This window comes from Camellia sinensis, chromosome 8 (assembly GCF_055761805.1).
Source record: "Camellia sinensis isolate YWXY chromosome 8, ASM5576180v1, whole genome shotgun sequence".
NCBI classification, from domain to species: domain Eukaryota; kingdom Viridiplantae; phylum Streptophyta; class Magnoliopsida; order Ericales; family Theaceae; genus Camellia; species Camellia sinensis.
In genome coordinates, this window is record NC_138968.1 from 25846813 (window position 1) to 25869477 (window position 22665).

The following is a 22665-nucleotide window of genomic DNA, read 5'->3' on the forward strand; positions in this document are numbered from 1 at the left end:
ACCAATTCCCTTTCGTCAAACCATATCTAGAGAAGTGCTCAACATATTCAAGAATGAAAAGGATAAGTTAAAGAAGGCCATGAAGGGTCGTAGAATTTGCTTTACTGCGGATACTTGGACATCTATTCAGAATTTGTGTTACATGTGTTTGACTGCTCATTTCATTGATGATAACTGGAAACTTCAAAAAAGAATCATAAATTTTCAACAAGTTGAGGATCACAAAGGCGAAACATTGGGTTGAAAATTTGAGTTGTGTTTGATTGAGTAGAACATTGATAGCATATTCACCTTAATAGTTGATAATGCTAGTTCTAATAATCTTACCATTCAATATTTGAAAACGATAACCAAAGATTGGAAGGGGACTATTTTGCAACATGAGTTTATTCATATGCGTTGTTATGCACATATTCTTAATCTCGTTGTGAGTGATGGGTTGAAAGAAATGGATGATTCTATTGCCAACATTAGACTTGCGGTGAGATATGTGAGGTCTTCTCTTCAAAGGCATGATGTTTTTAAGAAATGTGCGGCCACACTCAAACTTGATTCAAAAGCTCTTGTATGCCTAGATGTACCAACTAGGTGGAACTCTACCTATTTGATGTTAGAGGCCGCCGAAAAGTATGAGAAGGCTTTTAACCGATTGAAGTTTGTGGATTCCAACTTTGAACCTTATTTCATTGATGTTGATGGTGGCATAAGAAGAAGTCCGAATGAATTGGATTGGAAAAAGTGTAGAATTTTTTTGAGGTTTCTAAAATTATTTTATGTTGCAACTAAGAAATTTTCGGGGTCTCTCTTTGTTACTTCCAATGCTTTTTACAAAGAGATGTTTGTTATTGAAAGCAAAATTAACCAATTAATTTTGGAGGAGGATGATACTTTGAGCTCAATGGCAAAGACTATGAAGCTAAAGTTTAGCAAGGATTGGGGGGATGGAAGTAAAATCAATTTGTTGTTGTATGTTGCAGTGGTTCTTGATCCTACCAAAAAAATGACATACTTGGAGTTTTGTTTTTCCAATTTATTTCTTGGAGATAATAGGAAGGTGGAAGAGATGGTTGACAAGGTTAAGAGTTGTTTGAGTCGTTTGTATAGCCATTATGTCACACTTTATCCTTCAAATGAGAAACTTCCATGTGTGAGTGAAGTTGTGAATATGGTGGAAGATGATGATGATGATGATCCCTATTCTTTAGTTGACTTCCAATTTAATTCCTATTTGGAGGGGCGATGCACTAGTGGATCTAAGTCGGAATTGGAACAATATTTATCCGAGGTTGAACATTTTGCAAAGAATCAAACATTTGAGATTTTGGATTATTGGAAGATGAATGCAACCAAATATAGGGTGTTATCACAACTTGCAAGGGATGTGTTGGCCATGCCTATTTCTACTGTTGCATCGGAGTCGGCTTTTAGTACGGGAGCGCGTATTCTTGACCCATTTCGTAGTTCACTCTCACCTTCTATGGTTGAAGCTCTTGTATGTACTCAAAATTGGCTTCGATGCAACCTTCCAATTTCTCTTCGAAAGGCGATGGATGATGTGGAGGAATTTGAGCAATATGACTCGGGTAAATGAGAATTTATTTATCTTCATTTTTATTTGTATTGTTCATTTTCTAATGTAAGTTTTATTAATCTTCTCTTGTTGATTCCTAATTAGGTACTTTGGAGTCGAGCTCATCTTCAACTTCAACCTATAATGTTGATGCTCTAATTGATCTCTAATATCCATTTGATCATTGGTAATTTTTTCATATAATTTTCTTACTATATTGAGATGTAATATATAGACATTTGTTTATCTTTTCATTTTTTACTATAATTGAAGATTCAAGTTTATATTTTTTCAATTTGTTTTTGTGTAGGGTTCATCAACCAAATGCATGGAATTGGAATTGGAATTCGAATTTGTGAAAGTTGGATTGGATGCGAATGAAGTTTGACAACATGTGAATGAAGGATTGGAATTGAAATGTTTTTATTTTATTTCATGGGTTTGTATTGAATGAAGTTTAACAACAAATTTTTTTTTTTTTAATTGCATTTTGGTTTTGGATGAATGTAAGTTAATGAATTTTTTTTTTTTTTTCATTTTGGATGAATGTAAGTTAATGAAGAATTATTTTTTATTTTTTATTTTTTTTTTGTATTTGGGTTAGGAATGATGAATGTAGCATTTTTTTTATTTGGGTTATGAATGATGAATGTAGGATGAATGTAAGTTAATGATGAATGTAGATTTTGAGTGATTTGTTTAGGTTTCGAATTGAATTTGTTGTGTTTTTTATTTTGTAAGTTTTTTATAAGTTTTAATTCATTAATTATTAATGTTGGAGCATTTTATAAAATATGAGGAAAAATGTCCAAAATAAAGATTGACAAAATGGGAGGAAAAAAAAGGGTTTAAAAATAATTTTTGAAAAAAAGTTTAATTCGCAAACTGCCCGCAACCGCCCGCACATCCGCGAACCCTATCCGCACAAACTGCAAACCGCATTGCGGGCGGTTGCGGGTTGACTTTTCCCCAAATCGCATAGATGCGGCCGGGTCCAATCCGAACCGCAAACCGTCCCAAATCGAACTACGGACACCCCTACCCGTTGGGTCTAAATGAGGCACGGCCGGTTCTAAATGGACCTGGCCGGGTCCAAAAATCTGTATCTAGGCCCAACTTCAAACGGGCATATCTCCCTCATTCGGACTCGATTTTAGGTGATTCTTGAGTCTAAATTGAAGCCCTGCAATTCTAACTTTCAATGGTAGTGGCCTCACATCTAAATTCTAAGTGTTCAAAGAGATATACCTAATTTAGTGAAAGCTACTCATTCTTTCTCAACGGTTTGATGCTCAATCTTTTCCTAAACTAGTTTTCTTCCCTCCCCTCCTATTTTCTCCAACTCCAAACCTATAAATAAGATGTTTTTAAAGATTTTCCAAAGAGTTCACCTCTTTTCCATGTATCTCCACTTTGTACTTACTCGGTTTACTAAAAAGTGTAATATTTTAAACAAAATGCGAGCGTTGAAAAATCGTAGAAACATTTGAAAAAATATTTTGAAAAGAGGATTTTAAGGTCTAAAATAGTTGGGCCAAAATGGGGTGTAAGGTTGGGATTAAAACTTGAATCCAAATTTCTTTTTTGAGAATTCAAAAGATTGCACAGCGTAACTTTCATCATCGGGTGTTTGGAATAAAGCGCCCAAGTCTTAAGGGCGGTCAAAAAGAGGATGTCTACACCGACGTGAAGTTAATCTGTTTTTCACATGTTGTGAACATCAACCAAACTAATTGGTGAATGGTTTGTATAGAATACAAATAGTTTTGCTATATCCATGTTTACATTGTAATTTTTCAACAAATCCTAGTCTCACTCTTTCATCAGTAGTAGGGTTATGTCTTTAACTTATTTTGTTAATTTCACATCATCCAAATTGTCAATTTAATTGTCTATAACTACATATTAGATTTCATTAAAGTGGCATGGTTAGGCTACTTATTACCCACATTGATGTGATCCTTTTCTGGGAGTGCTTATTCTGTTTCATTATATTGGATTGATGAAAACAACTTTCCTTATGCAGATGGATGCCGGTCCCAGTGAACGTCGATTAGTAACAGCTTTGTCACGACCCAAACCCGCCCTTATAGGTTTAGCATCGTAACCGGCTAGTAATCCTTGGATTACCGAAGGCCTCTGAACAGATAAGCATATAATAAGGGGCTAGCGGAAGCAAATACATAAATATAGTTGTCCAATGAGCTGTGCTGACTTATATGAAACAGAATATTTAAAACTTTAAACACATAGTCAAAAGTCAATCATACATAATACCCACACACATTAAAGTATCTGAAGTACAGCCAATAGAATTACATCAAGTCATATATATACACAGGATCAACAGAACTTGAACACAGAACACTTCGGGAACCTCCACGTGAGGCACAATGGCTGGCTGACAACAAAACACAGATCTAGACAAAAAGTCTCCAGACTTGAACTCCAGAATGCTCACCTATACATATATATATACAAACAGTGAGTTAAAGCCCAGTGAATAACATTAAGGTAAAGAGGTTAGTGAACGAAATCCGAACATATCATAAGCGGAAAACAGATCATAGCATAATCATTCTCATATCAGAACATAATAATGGTACATCCCATAGAACACATCACAGAACGTCTTCCGACTAGAGTAATCGGTTCCGGATACCGATTAAACACATATCACCACAATGAAGTGGCTAACGAGATCTCGTAATTACTTGTATGTCATGGACCCGCATTTTCATGCCATCCCCCATGACTTGAGACTATCTATGGATGCCATAATAGTTTTCAAACATGGAATATTCATTCACGAAAATAGATATCATTTCAGAAATCAGAACTTATCATATTTCATTTGGAACATAATTCATATCAACATATCTTTACAGAAATGTTACTCACTGTGGTTCTAGTAAGTGGTCAATCAATCCTCGAGTTTTGACCTACAATCACAAAATACATAACACAAGCATGTCTTATCATTACACATTCATGTGGCTAACACGGCTTAGTTTACTTTACATAGGTTTCTTGCTTAACACATTGCTCAAAACACACTCTTGAATCTCATAACTTAGTACATTCTTCACTTAGTGTGTTTCTAATCCATAACCTCATTATCAAAGCTTAATTAGGTCTTAGGAATGCCTAAGATGCAATGATGATGCCAAAACATGAGTTGGAACACTTAGGCAAATTTTCTAAAAATAAGGTCCCCGCTCGAGCGTAGACTTCCTCGCTCGAGCGGACATGCAAAATGAGAGGGGTCGCTCAAGTGATCTACAAACTAGGAAAAAAGTACTGGTTGGTCTCAATCTACGCTCGAGCTACAACTTCCATGCTCTAGCGGACATGCAAAATGTGAATGGTCGCTCAAGCGCACATTCCTTCGCTTGAGCGATCTGTAAGCGAAATTAAACTTCTGGGAGCTTGCAATTCACGCTTGAGCGGACTTTTGGTCGCTTGAGTGGAGTGCACGCACTCAGAGTGGTCGCTCGAGCGTGAACTCCCACGCTCGAGCGTGGATGCAATTTTTGGAATTTCCAGATTGACCTCCAAGCATGAAACTCGATCTTCAACCATCTAAAACTCATTTTTCTGGGCCAAATTTTTGGAAAACACTTAATAACTCATTGAACAACATGTTTGAAGAATCATTTCAAGAAATCATGGCCCAAGAGCAACCCAATTTGTACAAAATCAACATGAACTTTATGAATATGCTATTAATTCAACATGTAAGAACCTCTTTGAATTCAAACCCTTCAAAACATAATCAAACTTGATATTTTGATGGAAAACAAGTTGAATGACCATAATGTGAGTGAAATTAACACATGCATGGAAGAAATCTTAGAATTCAAACTCAAAACTAGGAAATTTATGCATGCATGCATGAATTAACTCTAAATTCATCATCTTTGGTCCAATTCTTGTACATAGTTACAATTTCTTCTTGAATTGATCTACTTGGTGGTTAAAACTCATAATTAAGCCTTAAATCCTTACATAGAGTCTTGAATTACTCTTGTTCTAGCACAATCTTGATGAATTCAACACAAAACCTTTAATTTCTCCTTCAATCTCTACCTTTCTCTCTCTAGAATTGCACTTTCTCTCTTTCTAAGGTGAAATCTCAGATTTTTGCTCTAAAGGAAATGAAAGAAATAAGCTTAAATGAGCTTAAGGCTCATATGTATAGCTATAATGCTAAAAAATACACTAATTAGAATATTAGGCTAACCAAACACGACTTAATTAATCAGACTAAAACAATTTTTAATAAAATTTTCCATAGTGCTCTAAAAATTCCAAATAACATATCGGTGTAGTCAATTTTGATTTCGGATGCCGATAAGGCTTTCAATTAACGTACCAAAGTGGAATTTCTAACAAATATTTCTACAAGTAACAGATAGAGAGCCAAAATCATGCAAAATATGGAATGAACACATAATTTATTTTAATCCTCTCATTAACATCCTTAAATACGGATTAGTAGCTAATTACGGATCGGGGTTATTATAAGCTTCGAACAAAAGACTCCGTGAATTAGAGAGACGTGGACGTGCTCGAGTGCATGATGATGACGTGCACATTGCCATTGATGATGATCCTATACATGATGCACCAGTTATGGATGATATTGCTATGGATGATGACCCTACTAGTGATGATGCTGACATTGTTGATGAAGATATCCTTACTCAGCCATTTCCGGGAGGGCCAACAGATCCATCAATCCTTAAAAGTTTTAAAAGTCATGTTGCCACAGCTATTTGGAATGGCGCTGATGAAAGGGGACTCTTGAAGTGTCATAATTACTTGTTTAAGATTAGTTCGTGGCCGTGGTGGGAACGAGGAAACAACGCTACATTTGTAAACATTGCAGAGATGTCAGGACTTGCACAATTAGCTTGTTACACGTACCGCTTTGTCAACAAAATTGTAGTGTCCAATTTTGTTGAGAGATGGCAACCAGAGACAAACACCTGCCATTTGACTGTTGGAGAGATGACTATCACATTGGACGATGTCGCCACTATCCTAGGGCTTCCCATTGTAGGCAAATTTATTAGTGTGCGTAAGTTGTCAGAAAGGCGGGCCATTGCATTAGTAGTTAGTACCTTGGAAATTGATGAGCAAGAGGTCACACATGAGATGTATAGTGCTGGAGACAATTCAGTGAGGCTTGAATGGTTGAGAGCATACTTTCATAATGTCACAGACAATGATTTAATGGAAAGAATTGCATGTGTAGATAGAGCATACTTGCTATTTTTATTGGGTTGTTCACTTTTCAGTGACAAGACTGGTACTAGGGTCCCCGTTGTTTATTTGAGTTTGTTGTCCAATTTGACGACTGTATCTTCATATGCTTGGGGTGCTGCTGCATTGGCATATTTATATAGACAGATGGGGTACGCTAGCAGGTCCGACGTGAAATAGATAGCCGGTTACATGATACTTCTTGAGGGATGGATTTATAAGTACTTTCGTGGATTCCGACCACACTTGAATATGAATTACGCTCGAGACATGCCACATGTTTACCGTTGGACTTCTTAGAGAGAGTCTGGTGAAAAGACATAGTTGTAGGCTTTTCAAGAGAAGCTTGATAGGATGGGTGTGCATGATGTAAGTTAGAAAGTCCATCAAAATTTGAAACTCTATATCATACAAAAATTACTGTTGCCATTTCTTACAGTTGTTATTGCTTGTAGGTTATTTGGGACCCATACTAGAGTTGCAAAGATGTCCATCCGTGTCACCCAGTTACGTTCTACCACGGTTGCCTAAAGTGTTTGAAAGTAGTTGAACCATATCACCCTGATAGAGTTTTGAGACAGTTTGGTAGAGTGCAAACAATCCCTAATCCACCACTTGGCCCTATACGTGCCTCTCGATGAGCCACAACTTCATGCTACAATGTTATCTATGCATACTTGGACATCATTTGAGAGACATGAGACAACCATGTGTTATCTGATCGGAGGAGGAGTACACCAGTACGACAACCTTGGGATTGTGTTCCTGGTTATATGGATTGGTACCAAACCAATACCCATATGTATGTTCAAAACCCAGTGCATCGTTCTCAAGTGGACTCAAATATTCGTCATTATCAGTATCCTAACCCAGACGCACAGGTACTTTTTTTTTTCATTTACATTACAAATTATTTATGTAAACTATTATAGGTTTGTACATAATGTTGTATTTGTTCTCGTAATGCAGCGTATGTCACAGATATATCAGATTACTCATCCTTTCATTGAGGTAGGCTATGAGGACAGTGTTCAACATCCTGATAGGCTTTACTACGTAATTGATGCAATTGAACAGCTTTTTCAAGATCAACACATTATTGAAGCTGCACCCAGCACATTTACTCTAGGTCGGTCTGCACCTAGCTCTTCCACTGCACATCATTTTTGAGCACATTACACTCGCCGGTCATGTAGTTGATAATAGTTCATAATGTTAGCACAAGTTATTATTATTTTTTTAACTTTATGAAAAAATGTATAAGAAGTGAAATGAATAAAAATATATTTTTAACTTTTTATATTAGTTAAAATTATTATTATTTTTTTAACTTTATAATTTATTTAGTGATTTTTTAATTAAAATAATTTCTTTACAAAAAACTCAATTGTGCAAATGAAAAGAGCTTGTTTGAGAAGGGTTACCATAACATACTTTTTTTTTATTTTTTTTATTTTTTTGAGTTACATTATTTTTTTTATTTTTTCTGTATAAAAAATCACATAATATATTTATTTGACACTTTCCAAATAACCTAGTAATTTCGGGCAGAATTGCGGGTCGCTCTAGAAATATCCAGCCAGCCCTAGCTATAAAAGGCGACCTATGGGAAAATAGGAAATTGGTTTCGTAATTCGACTAGTGAGCGAGCGAGCGAGCGAGCGAGAGAGAGAGAGAAGAACAATCAGGTTTGGAAAAATGGCCGACGAGGACTTCGAGATGGACGGAGGGTTCGTTCCACTTCACTTTCATCTCCACTATCTCTCTCTAGCTTCTTCTATCTGTTAATATCTTCATTTTATTGATCTGGTTTCCAATATGGTTAAGAAAAGTTTTTTTTGTGTGTGGCAGTTTGTTATTGTTAACGATTGTTGTTGCTTAGGGTTTAGTTTTATCGTCCTTTGCAATTTGATCATAATTTAGCTATGATTGATTTTGTATATTTGTGTGTATTTATGTATGTATCTCTGAAAGAATGGAGTTGATTGTGGAAAATACGGAAAGAAACTAAGGAAAGGTTGAACAGTAGGAAAGAAACAATTTTTGTTTGACAATGTTATCAAACAACACCCAAGTGAAAAACAAAAACAAAAACGAAAATTAATGGAGTTAGTCGCTAGCCCCGGGGAGTGTCACTGGAGTCATGGGGTGTTCAGAGGGGCAGAAAGTGGCCGGAGGTCACATGCGGTGAATGTATGATGTGGTTGGCTGGCGGCCAACAGTCACGGACATGTGACACGGCTAGGATAAAACACAGACATGCATAATTTTTAAAAGATGCAAGACACGACACATGGTGGTTATGCACAAAATATATAATTACATAAATTGATTACATGTCATATATATATATATATATATATGAATATAGAATTCCAAGACAATAAATAAAAGTAATATAATACTAATATCTATAAATTGACATTAGTTTTCTTTCATCATCATATTTTAAGTTATCTTGTTCTAACTTATAGTTAGTTTCATATATGTCTAATGAATCGACATTTGTGTTTAAGCAATGGATGCCTGGGTCCGAAGAGTGTTCAAGTCTAAATTTAAAGTAATAATAATAATAATAAGACACGTTTGGATGAGTGTTAGACGTGTTGGGAAAGTGTCTAATGAGTGTCGGTGTTCGACATAGACATGCCATCTTTTTAAAAGTGTCCGTGTTTCTTAGGTGGTTGCCGATGGTGTAGGTGGTGGGCAAAGGTTGTGGTGGGTGAGGGAGGAGAGAATAAAAAAATTTTGAACACAATTGAGAACACATTTTTTCCCTTTCTTAACATTTTGAAATCAATTTCATTATATTTTTATTTATTTATTTTTTTAATAAATAAAAACAATAAACCAAACAAGTTTTTTTTTTTTTTTTTTTTTTTTCAAGTTTTCAAAAAAAAAAAAAAAATTTGAAAATGTAAACAGTAAATAGAAAAAGAAAACGTTACCATGGCCTAGTTACTCTTTTGAACTTGTGGCATTCTCGGTGGAATATATTGTAGGTTAGGTGCAATTTTGCAATGGTTTAACTGAGCCCTTGATGAGTTTTAGGATTCTGGTTACCATTGAGTGGAACAACAGTAGTAAAGGTCTTTCATGTTTCATGAGCAATGACAATCAAATTCTTTGGATTCGGATGAAAGTAAAATATTTGGATATTTAGGTTAATTTTCCTCAAATAATCTTTTGGATGAATCCTACAACTTTTCAATGCTTAGAGGTAATCAGTCGCACCATATGTGACGTGGTCAATTAGTGAGAGCCAATCTTATATAGCTCCTACTTTCAGTTGTAAAGTCTAGGTTGGATTCTTTTTGCTATTATTTTAGCTCAAGTGGTTATGGACTTTTGATATTACCTTGGAAAAGATATTGACCTAGGAAACTCCAACTAATGGACTGCTTCTGCAGAAGTGGATCAATATATCTTTTATTCTTCAATGATCATGGAAACGGCTGCATTTATCTTATAATGACAATCTAAGGTAATAAGTGGCCTGTGCTTATATTGTTCTTCAAATAATATTTATATATCTTTAGGTTGAACTTTGTTTATTAGGTTATGACATATTATGGAATATTGCTCTCTTATGATGATAAATCTGTTGTGAGTGTAATTCATGTAACCATTTAAGACAGCAGAATTCTGACGGGCATATAGATGCCATATAACAGTCCATAAAGCTACCTCGTTTATTGATGTTGTGTGATACAGCAGTCCCTAAAGTGACCCGGTTTTTTGATGTTATGCATATGTGTGTTGGCATGTTCATCTGTAGTTTGGACAAATTTTATTGATAATGAGTGTTTTTTTTTTCTTCTTAATCTTTGGGTGTCATTATTATTTGATGTCAATGAAATTTTTGTTTGTTCACATTGGCTTGTTCATCTGTAGTTTGGACAAAATTTATTGACAATGAGTGATTTTTTTTCTTAAACTTTGGGTGTCGTTATTTGATGTTAATGAAATTTTCGTTTGTCCAGATATGAAGATGAGCCATTAGAGCCTGAACCTGATGTAAGAAGTCTTTACTTTGATATGCCTGTAATGTTTTGGTGGACCTTACTTCTGATGTATGACTGAATTAGTTTTTGAATATTTGGGGGTAATTGACAGGAAGGGGTAGAAGAGGAACTGGATAACGATAACACTGATGATGTTCCTGACCCTCTATTAGCTGAAAATGAAGAAAAGCAAGGGCAGGAAACAGGTGAACGACTTCGGAAGACATCAAAATATATGACAAAATATGAACGTGCAAGAATTTTGGGTACTCGTGCCCTGCAAATCAGGTTATATTTAAGAAGCTAATAAATTTAGAATCTTGTTAAATTAAGATAACTGAGGTCATGACATATTTAACTTTTGACTTTGGGTGAGCAGCATGAATGCACCAGTGATGGTTGAGTTGGAAGGTGAAACAGACCCGCTTGAGGTGAGCTTCTTTAAGAGTATTGGTGGATGAGTAGATTTGCTTTCTTGTTTGTCTTTCCTTGTTGAACTCATGTGAATGTGAATTCTGAACTTTGATTTTAAGATCAAAATTCATAGTGTTGCGGGTCTTCTTCATTAGTTTTGTGTCAAAAAGGAGTCCATGTATCTTGTATGACAGAACAAATAGTATACAAAAAAGAAAAAGGGTAGTTAAAGTCCTTCGTAGTAATCTGTCCTTTATAATGCAACTAGAAACAACTCTATTGGAATCATCTACAAGCTAGATGGATTGGTCACATTGAGTTTACAACATCCTTGTGTTAATGCCAATAGCCATGCTATGGGACTTAGGTCAATTTAAGCAACTCTTGTCTTGACTATTTGGGGTTACAATGATGTTCCTATCTTATTTTGTTTTGTACAGCTAGGCAAATATGTTCTTAAGACATAGATATCTTCTTACTAATTCAACTATGCCAGTTTTGTTTTGTTTTTTCCCCCCCTCAAACCTAAATTACATTGCTTAGCATTGGTGGTGCTATCCTTGATGGCTGAAATTCAACTTGTTTAATTTGCTTTTTATTGATTTTATTTTTGTATTGATGTTTGACCAAGGCTTGGCTAGTGAAGACATACCCTGATTGATTTGATGTGTATGAGAGAGAGAGTGATTTTGGAAAGTAGGTAACCAAACAAAATTTTGAGATTTTTTTTGGAAAAATTTGTTTGGTTTTATTACTCTTGAAAATTTGTTTGTAGAGAATTTTTTCCAAAATTTTTTCTGAAAAACAAACCAAACAAGGCCTTAGTTCTCTGGTCAGAATTTATTTTTGAGTTAAAATAGTTATATTCTGATTGGAATTCATTGATATATAATTTTAGACTAAAAGGCTAGACCCTATCATGTTATTATGATCGGCTATAGAATTATATTACATACTGTAGCAGGCATTAGTCCCAATAGTGTGGCATGATATTATTCATGCTGTATAGCTTGATATTTTCATGCTGTTGTAGCCAATTTCTTCTTTCTCCTCTTAGCATTTTAGGTTTTCTTTGCTTGGATTGAATTTAGTTTGATTTAAGGACTAGGATTCATTACTATCAAGCCCCGTTTGATTGCAGGTTGGGGGTTTTGTGGGTTTGACCAGATTTGTAATACCATGGTTTTAAGGACAGGATTCGTAATGTGTAGGATAATAGATGAGATTAGTAATACCGTAGGCGTATTTGTACTATGTTTGATTAGGATATAATATAAGATGGATAAGAGGGGAGGATTATTTTTGACCTTTGGATGGGGTGATTTCTAGAGGGGGATGTGTCTAATCCCACAGTATTGGATTACTTTACTAATACCACCTCCCCCAAAGGTATTGCCACCCCCCATTTGGGAATTAGCAATACCTTTGGACTATCTGTCAATCCCAATCGCAAGCCATGGCCGAATCAACCACAAGCTCAGTGGACATACAAAAACGTGGCTCCCATGCAGCCCCCACAGGATTTTAATATTGGTCAAACCGGATTGGAGTCCTCCAAAGCAGCAATCAAACTAGGGTTTGCTGGCTATGATAGGATTATAATAACCTATTTTGGAGTTGGTGAATATTCAGTTCAGAAGCAGCAACTCCCAATGTTTTATTGAAGTAATTGTGTTGTTTCTTTCTTCGCTCTTTCGCTCTCTCTCTCTCTCTCTCTCAATTTATCTTGTCTTTGACCGTGTTAAGGTTTATTTTGGTACTTATTTATATTTGTGTTCATCAATTTTCTTTATGTTTCCTGCAATTAGATATGATTTTAGTGTTATTGTTTTACAATAAAAAAAGAAAAAGAAAACGAAGACTGCTGTCCAAGCCATTTGAACAACTGTGGGGCAAAATTTATTCAAAGCCCTCTTTTACCTAACTGAACCTTCTCTAAACTATTCAGCAGCACATCCTAGGTCTCTCAAACAAAATTTCAATGTTGAAAAGTGTAATTGTTATTCTGAATTAGATTGCAATGAAGGAGCTTCGACAGAAGAAGATACCCTTCACCATTCGCCGCTATTTGCCTGATGGAAGGTACAGCTCTCGGACTATATTTTTACTATTGGCCTCCTTTTTAAATTGACAACAACAATATAATCTCTTTTGTAAATAACGAATCATATTGATCACATATTGCCTTTCCAGTTATGAGGATTGGGGAGTTGATGAATTGATCGTGGAAGACTCGTGGAAGAGGCAAGTCGGAGGTGATTAATATGCATAATCTTCTTTGATGAGCTAGGTTCTTGAAGGTTAGGTTTGTGATGGCTTCATGAGCGCAATGTTGCAACATATTAAGCTTGAATAGTGTATCGAACCAATTTGAATTAATGTTGGACAAAGTTGAAATATATGCAATATTGCTGCCAATGGTGTGCTTTAATTCACGGGAAACTTTATTTCATTATATTTTGTTAATTTATTTTTCAATTGTTTAGAACATCGAAGATAATAGATGAAAAAACCAGAAGGGCAGGTCAGCAGAACTTCAATGTCCAAAGAACAATCTGTTACTGGTTTCCCCCCTCTCTCACTCTCTCCAAAATTGCATTAGGTGGTGTTTTGATGAGCAGAAAAAGCATATCTAATAATGGCAGAGCTGAGAGGCTTTACAGGTGGGGGAGTCTTCAATTTGCATTTAAAGTTGAAAGCTAGATTGGGTGCTTTATAATGGGCAGTAAAGCATGACTCTGACTGTAATCTTTTGTCTGTTTGACTAATTGGCTTAAATGATTATGCAACCAATTCTTTGATTAAAGAAGGATCCATTGAATAAAGTGATTATGTGGACTGCTGCATTGACTTTGGTCATTTTCATTTCTCAAAATTATTTAATGAAAAATGCTTGGGAGCACTAATTAGTGCTCCCACTAATTAGGTGGCAGTGGGTTCCGTCATTAATGATGTGATGTTTTGGTCTTGGAATTGTGTTTTTTTTTTTTTTTTTACTTTTTTAATGCATTAATGCTATTAGTGGTGATGTTTTTAGTGGGATGAATCATTGTTGTTATTTAATTTTAGGAGTTAGGTATGGACCAACCAATAAATTGAAAGCATTGGATCAAATTGAGCTATGGTTAATAGCAAGTTGTTTAACCTTTTAGAAGATTTGTGTTTTGAAAAATGTTATGGGCAGATTTGTGTGTTTTTTGAGTTAATTTCAAACAAGACATCATGTTACTGTAGTAACATGACATCACATCTCTCTCAATAAACAACAATAGATGAAAAATGGCTCTAGTCTAGAGAGCTTAAAAACAAGCAGTACTAAAGAGATTTTTTATGGCTTCCCAGATAAAGATACACATACTGAGCCAAAACAAATAAAGGCACTAATACATAACTCTAATAAATAGGGAAAAAATGATGTGAGATTTTCAATCATTTTACTAATTTCAAATTTCGAGAATATAAAAATGAGAAAAAAATGAATTTTAATCATTTCATTAAATTTGTATAGACGATTAGCCCATGATGTTCTTACTTTACAAAAAATAAAATAAAAAAGATGTTTTTTATTAAATCAATGATGAACCAAATACTTTACCAAATTTTCAATAGTTATATTTTCATTCAAATTTGATAATTTTTTTTAAAAGTAATGTTTGATGATGATTCTTTTTCATTAAAAATATTTGGAAGAGGTTTTTAGGATAAATTATGAACTTTTTAAGAAGATTTGATTAAAAAAGAAAAAAAAAAAAAGAAAAAAAGAAAAGAAAAGTAGTGTGTGCACCATATCATATGAATGATTTAACTAAATTTTCATTTTCATTTGATAGGAAAAAGAAGAAGAAGCACGGATTCGCCTAGTGGAAGGAGATTAAAGCATATCGCCATTAGTTTTGTTAAAGCCAAACTTCGGCAAGATGTCTTCAAAAATTATATTCAATTGTCTATTGACATGGACAGGCCCACGAGGCATACAGCCCACGGCAAATCGTCCCGAACCCATCACCTCGGACCCGTAGCATAACTTAATTGGCAAAGCCCAGGACAGCTGGAGTCCACCTGGACTGTATCACCCAAGGGCATTCGGACACATGACAGATGAGACACAGGCCACATCAGCAGACAAAGATCTGCTGAGTTATTGCCACAACACATCACCATTAATACAGCCTATCACAGCATTTATTATGACAACACCTCCCCGTCGGAACAGAGCCCCCTCACCCTGAACAAGGTAAGCTACGGTACAGGCTTTCGGCGAAAAGGGGGGCACGTCACAAAGGACAGTGAAATGATTACCAAAGGATATAAGCAACAAGAGAAGCACAAGAATAAGGTTAAGCTTTTCATTTCTCCATCTTCTTCGCTACATTTTCCTGTCTTCCTTCTACTAATTCTCTCGCCGGAGGGTTCACTGGGGGACTGCCCCGTTCCCCTTTGGACTTGCTCGCAGGTCATTTGACGGAATCACCACCCGAAACCAGAACCTGAAGAACCTGGGCTAGCCTGACCCATCCACTCGGGACGGCCTGTATCATCAGTTGGCGCCGTCTGTGGGAACTTAGTGGTTTATCCGTGCGCTAGTTGTGTTCACTACTGCCGGAGCCCTCCCCTCTCACCATCACCTTTCCCTCTTGCCCGTCCAGGTGTATGGTCACGACTAGGTCCATGGCTTCTCACCACAACGCCGCCGATCACCAAACAGATCCTTCCCACCCAACTAACCCACCACAGTATATCATCGAGCTCACCAACAGCATTAACCGCATGGCCGAGCAAAACCAGGCCCTGATCAATGTGTTACTCCAGAGAAACCCCCCCATTCCGCCTCCAAATATCCCACCCAACCAAGGAATAACCCCAGGCCATACTGCTCCACAACCCCCTCCGCCTAACCCAGAAGGCTCGCAGCCCCTTCCTCCCCAACATGAAAACCTACCACCCCCACCTCCACGCCCGCCAGTCGCAGCACTGGCTCCTGAGGGGGAAGCTAGCAGTGTCCAGCCTCCATTGACTGACCATGGCGACAACATTTCCCTCTGGGACGCTGAAATCCGAGCTATGAAACTCCAACTACAAGGGGTCATGCAGAACATTCAACACAAGCCCTCAGTCACCACCAACTCGCCTTTTGTTGCCTCCATCCGCGACAAACCATTGCCTGCCAAGTTCAAGATGCCTACCGTTGACTCCTTCGATGGCACGATGGACCCAGTCGACCATCTGGAATCCTACCGCACCCTCATGATCCTCCATGCTTTCCCTGACGAGATCATGTGCCGAGCTTTTTCCAGTGACACTGAAGGGATCAGCTCGGCTGTGGTTTAGCCAACTCCCGGCGGACTCCGTCTCCACCTTTCAACACCTCAGTGACTCTTTCCTGAGCCACTTTATTGGAGCCCAGCGTTAGAGACGCCCAGCCACCCATCTCCTTAACATTCGTCAGACCGAGGGGGAGTCGCTCCGCAGCTTTGTCACCCGGTTCAACACCGAAGCCCTTCAAGTAGCGGAGAATGACAATAAGGTCATCCTCACCGCTTTCATGGGCGGCCTGCGATCGTTTGATTTCCTTTTCTCCCTCTCCAAAAACCCTCCAACCACCATGGCAGCTCTACTATCCAAAGCCCAGAAATACATGAATGCTGAAGATTCCCTGGCCGCTCGGCAAGAGCCGACCCCTAAAAATCCGACCCCCAGAGACAAGAGGAAAGACTCTGAGCCCATAACCGCCCAGTATAATAGCCAAACACCCCACTATAATGACCGACCCCCCCGAACCGACCGGCCGACTCCGACCAGACCACCCGGTCGGTTTGAGCGGTACACACCTCTCAACTCCCCCATGGAGCACGTCCTTAATCAAATCCAGCGGGACTACCCCCTCAAGTGGCCCCTACCGTCCAGAAACCCTTCCACCCGGAAGGATCAGTCCAAATACTGCCGCTTCCACCAAGACCATGGCCATACTACCGACGAGTGCATCAACCTCAAAGACCAGGTCGAGACCTTCATCCGCCAGGGCCGCCTCAGCCGATTCACAGACCCCCGCCCCGCACAGAGGCAAAGAACTGACCTTCCCAGGAACAATCGGCGACGCACACCACCCCGCAATCAAGCCCCACCAAACGAAGGCCACAATCGCCCGCCACCACAGCCTCGGCCTCCGGGCAATCCCCCTCCACCAATCGGAGAAATCAGAGTCATTTCGGGAGGCCTTGCTTGCGGGGGGCCATCCCGCTCAGCTCAGAAGGCAGAACTTAGAAAAATCAGACAAGGCTCAGACAAAGCAGTGGCGACGGTGGACCGACCTCCCAAACAGTCAAAACAATGGATCGAACCCATCACCTTCACCGACACCGACTGTGCAGGAGTCCGTTACCCACATGATGACCCCCTTGTCATTTCCACCATCCTCTCCAACTACAAAGTCAGACGAGTCCTCGTAGACAACGGCAACTCTTCAGACATTATCTTCCTCAATTGCTTCCACCAGCTCAAGATTGGGGAAGAGAGTCTGTCTCCTCTCCAAACCCCTCTGGTCGGCTTCACCGGCGACTGCATTACCTCCATCGGTTCCATCGATCTACCTATCACCATTGGCGAGCACCCCCGGCAGACCACTAAGTTGCTCACATTTCTTGTGGTCGACTGCCCCTCTGCTTACAACATCATCCTCGGCCGCACAGCCCTCAACGCCTTCCAAGCCATCACATCTACATATCATCTTGCCAACCCCCCTTCTTTCCCAAGCAATCACGGGCGAACCCCTCTTTCTCTACCTAGCGGTATTGGAAACCGCAGTCATGCAGCTCTCCTCAGAGAAGATGGCTTAATCCAACGGCCGGTCTATTACATCAGTCGGGCTCTCAGGGGCGCGGAGCAGAACTACCCCTTGCTGGAAAAACTGTCCCTGGCCTTGGTCATTGCCTCCAGACGACTCCACTCATACTTCCAAGCTCATTCCATTGTGGTCCTCACCGACTAACCCCTGAAGAAGGTCATGCAGCAACCAAAACTCTCAGGTAGACTGATGCAGTGGTCCGTAGAACTCAGCCAGTTCGACATCTCTTACCGCCCTCGGACAGCAATTAAGGGGCAGGCCGTAGCTAACTTCATCATGGAGTTCACCAAGCCGACCCCGACCACAACACCTCCGCCCCTACCAACTCCAACAGAGCCAGAAGATCCTCATTCTTGGACTCTTAATGTCGACGGATCGTCCCGAAGAGAAGGAAGCGGTGCCGGCCTCATCCTCACCTCTCCTGAGGGCGGCTTCTTCAAATGTGCCCTCCGTCTCTTGTTTGAAGCAAGCAACAATGAAGCCGAGTATGAGGCATTAATAGCAGGACTCCGCCTCGCCAAGGACATAGGGGTCAGCCATCTCCGAGTTTTCAGCGACTCCCAACTCGTCGTCGGTCAGATGACGGGGGACTTTGATGCCAAGGACGACACGATGCGAGCTTACAGAGACCTGGCACTCCCCCTTGCTCGCCTCTTCAATACCTTCCACATCAGGCATATTCCTCGGGCAGAAAACTCCAAAGAAGATGAGATGGCTCAGTTGGCCTCTGCTGATCATCCTACTCTCAACCAGGATGTCCGCATTGAATATCTACACCACCCCGCCGTTTCACCCGATCTACAAGCTATACAATACATTCAAAATGAACCTATCCCTTGGGCATCCGACATCCTCCTATTCTTAACCACAGGAGTACTCCCAGATGACCAGCAGCAGGCTTCCAAAGTCCGATCCTGAGCGTCCAATTACGTCATTGTCGACGATATATTGTACAAACGCGGCTTCTCCCGGCCATATCTACGATGCCTCAATCCAGCGCAAGCAACTTACGTAATGCAATAGATCCATGAGGGGATTTGTGGTAATCACTCAGGAGGCAGGTCCCTTGCCCAGAAGATACTCCGTACTAGGTACTTTTGGCCAACTCTCAATCAGGATGCGACCGACTTCGTGCTCAAATGCGATAAATGTCAACGGTTCGCCAACATCCCTCACGCCCCTCCTACAGAGTTAATCACACTATGCAGCCCTTATCCGTTTGCCAAGTGGGGGATTGACCTGGTCGGTCCGCTTCCCACCGGTCGAGGTCAGACCAAGTTTGCGATCGTTGCCATTGATTACTTCACCAAGTGGGTCGAGGTTGAACTCCTTGCCACAATCACCGAGCGGAACACCACCAGGTTTATCTGGCAATCGATCATTTGCCGATTTGGCATCCCTCAAGCCATTATCTCTGACAATGGCAAACAATTCGATAACGCGAAGTACAGAAAATTTTGTGCAGATCTCCACATCCAACCGTGATTCTCCTCCCCCGGTCACTCCCAAGCAAACGGCCAAGTTGAGGTCACCAACCGTTCCCTTCTGAAAATCATCAAAACCAAGCTCGAAGCTGCTAAAGGCCTTTGGGCTGAGGAACTGCCAAATGTACTCTGGGCTTACCGAACCACCGCTCGCACTCCCACTGGTGAAACCCCTTTTCGCTTAACATATGGCGCTGAGGCGGTTATTCCGGTAGAAGTCGGCTTGCCCACCCCTAGGATTTTACATCCAGATCTGGCCGCTGTCGAAGAACTCCACCGAACAGAATTGGACCTCATCGAAGAGCTTAGAGAGACCGCTGCTGTCAGATCGGCTTCGTACCAGCAGAAAATGAGAACACACTACAACCGCCGAGTCCGACCACGAGAGTTCTCCGTAGGGGACCTCGTCTTACGAGAAGTGACTCTTGCTACAAAGAATCCAACCGAGGGTAAACTGGCAGCAAAATGGGAGGGGCCCTACGTTGTGAAGACCCGACCACGACCAAGCACTTACCGACTTCAAGACATGGAAGGCCGAGACCTGCCCCATCCCTGGAATGCGGAACATTTGAAGCGTTACTATCAATAATTCGTACTTTTGTATTGACAATATCGTTGTATTTCCCTTTCTATACATAATGCAAACTCCGCCTGGTGATTTCGGTTTTCATAATTCAACTGTCTCTATGTCGCTCCCATAACTTTTTCACTTGCAGCACTTCAAAAGCCTCGGCCAAACTGAGCACTTCAAAGCCTCGGCCAGACCGAGCACTTCAAAAGCCTCGGCCAGACCGAGCACTTCAAAGCCTCGACTAGACCGAGCACTTCAAAGGCCTCGGCAGACCGAACACTTCAAAAGCCTCCGCCAGACCGAGCACTTAAAAGCCTCTACCAGACCGAGCACTTCAAAAGCCTCGGCCAGACCGAGCACTTCAAAAGCCTCGGCTAGACCGAGCGCTTCAAAGGCCTCGGTAGACTGAGCACTTCAAAAGCCTCGGCAGACCGAGCACTTCAAAAGCCTCGGCCAGACCGAGCACTTCAAAAGCCTCGGTAGACCGAGCACTTCAAAAGCCTCAGCCAGACTGAGCACTCCAAAGCCTCGGCAGACCGAGCACTTCAAAGGCCTCAGCCAGACCGAGCATTTCAACAGCTTCAGCCTGACTGAGCACTTCAACACCAAGCAGCACCACATTTTCAACACTTAGTCACATTTTGAAGCTTCTTCACAGTTACAGGACCACGTCTTTACCTACTTAAATTCTCCACATACTCTCACGTATTACATTTACTGATCAGATTATTCGCCAACTATTTTGTTACAATTTACAACCTGCCTCTTACTCCAATTTTTCCATTATCTTTTCAATTTTCATATAACTCCAATCGCATTATTTTTATTGACAATATTTTATGACCAATTTTTATTAACAATATTTTCATACAACTCCAGTTTTAACTCTCAATTTTTTAACTTGTATAACTCTCACGTTGCACAATATTTTTATTGACCCAATCTTTATGACCAGTTTTAATTACAACATTTCATTCATGCTGGCAACATAAGCACAATACACAAAATTCAACTGGCTATACATTCATCCATTACAATTAAATAATCTTTGTACACAACTTCATTACAGTTAAATTCTCCATACCTTCATTCATTCACTCCTTTACAATGTGTTTACAAGTAAAAAAAAAAAAAAAAAACAAAACAAACACAGAGCACGCCCAGTCTTTCTTCTCCTTGGCTACTCCTCCTCGCTAGATGCCAGATCCTCTTCTTCAACGCCTTCGTCCAGGGGGGTCTGGGCCACATCATCTTCGCCTATTGTCACACTACTAAGGTCCAAGTGTGGGAACAGCTCTTCAGCTCTGCGCTTGAACATTTTCCAACCGCTGTCCCAGAACTCGGCTATTTCGTGCTTATAGAAGTCTGACTGCTGGAACCTTTCAATCACCTCTGCCTCTGTCCTACCTCCAGCAGTCTTCCTCGATGGGCCCACCCCCCCAGACTCCTGACCTGCCAGACTCCTGGTGACAGCAGCATCCACCACCATCTGAAATTCGGGGGACCCTTTATATTGCTCTACTGCTGCGACGCATAGATCAGGGTAGGCCGCCTTTTCAGACGCCGTCTTCGCCATCTCCTCGTCCAGCTCCCTTTGTAGGGCCCCCCTTTCAGCAGCCGTCGTCGCCCTCTCCTCTTCCACCCCCTTCCTTAGACTCTCCAGCTCCGCCGCCGCCTTCGCCTTCTCCATCTCCCACTCCCTTAGAAGCCTCCCCTTCTCCTCCTCTGCTTTGGCACGCTCCTCCCCCAACTCCTTCAACAGATCTCCAATTCTGAAGTCCACTTCATCCTTTTGCCTGACCAGCTCTTCATTACTGGTCATGGCCTCTTCATGCCGCTCGTTGCCACGGCGCAGGCCCTCTCAGACTCTTCCAACTTTTTCTGTTCACCAGCCAGTTGGAACTCCAGCGACACAACCTTACGGCGTGTGTCCTCCAGTTCCAACTTGACTGCTGGCAGATCGGCATGGGCAGTCTTCCAGTCGACACTATCCTTCTTTAATTTGGCCAACTGGGCCCTGGCCTCCTTAGCCTTCAACTTGGCAGCCCCAGCCTTCCTAAGAAGGGCCCCCGCCAAGGTAGTTACCTCCATTTGGGCGGAGCATAACCCCCTCAGCAGGTCGGCCTCATTATACCCAGATGCCGCGCGCAGAGCTCCCTCCTCCACAATCTTCACCAGGCGGTCTGCCCCCGCCCTGGCTGGGCCTTCTTCTCCCTCCAACCTTCCAGCCACCGCGCGCGCGTGATAAATCGCCGTGGCCAGACGAACCCCTCATTCCTGGGAGTCAGGCCTCTTCTGGACCTGTTCCCCTCCGCTCGGCGCCGCCTCACTCACCCCAGCCTCCACTTGCACTGGTGGAGCAATCTCCACAACCTCCACCATCGGGATGATCTCCACCACCTTTGGGGCGTCCTTTGCCACAGGGACCTCCACCTCCGTTGGGGCCACCTTCGCCCTCTTGGCCCCAGACTCCTCTGCAGCTTCCTCTGGGGCACTCCTCTTCTTCTTCTTCT

At 40.7% G+C, this 22665-nt stretch overlaps 2 protein-coding genes across 2 annotated transcripts; both read left to right on the forward strand.

Moving 5' to 3' along the window:
* The first annotated feature begins 394 nt into the window (after positions 1 to 394).
* Positions 395 to 1591, forward strand: LOC145797641 (zinc finger BED domain-containing protein RICESLEEPER 2-like). Its single transcript, XM_082885029.1, has one exon. The coding sequence runs from the start codon at positions 395 to 397 to the stop codon at positions 1589 to 1591; it is 1197 nt and encodes a 398-aa protein (XP_082741155.1).
* A 6767-nt stretch (positions 1592 to 8358) lies between these two features.
* LOC114319426 (DNA-directed RNA polymerases II and V subunit 6B) lies at positions 8359 to 13691 on the forward strand. The gene is made up of 6 exons (XM_028266438.2): positions 8359 to 8568; positions 10822 to 10855; positions 10955 to 11130; positions 11222 to 11273; positions 13271 to 13338; positions 13450 to 13691. The coding sequence occupies exons 1-6, from the start codon at positions 8537 to 8539 to the stop codon at positions 13517 to 13519; spliced, it is 432 nt and encodes a 143-aa protein (XP_028122239.1). The 5' UTR covers positions 8359 to 8536; the 3' UTR covers positions 13520 to 13691.
* The last annotated feature ends 8974 nt before the right edge of the window (positions 13692 to 22665 follow it).

Coding starts and splice junctions, on each gene's coding strand:
- LOC145797641 (XM_082885029.1), top strand. CDS start 395: ATGCGTTGTTATGCACATATTCTTAATCTCGTTGTGAGTGATGGGTTG.
- LOC114319426 (XM_028266438.2), top strand. CDS start 8,537: ATGGCCGACGAGGACTTCGAGATGGACGGAGG. Junction 8,569..10,821: donor GACTTCGAGATGGACGGAGG/GTTCGTTCCACT, acceptor TCGTTTGTCCAG/ATATGAAGATGAGCCATTAG. Junction 13,339..13,449: donor CGCTATTTGCCTGATGGAAG/GTACAGCTCTCG, acceptor TTGCCTTTCCAG/TTATGAGGATTGGGGAGTTG.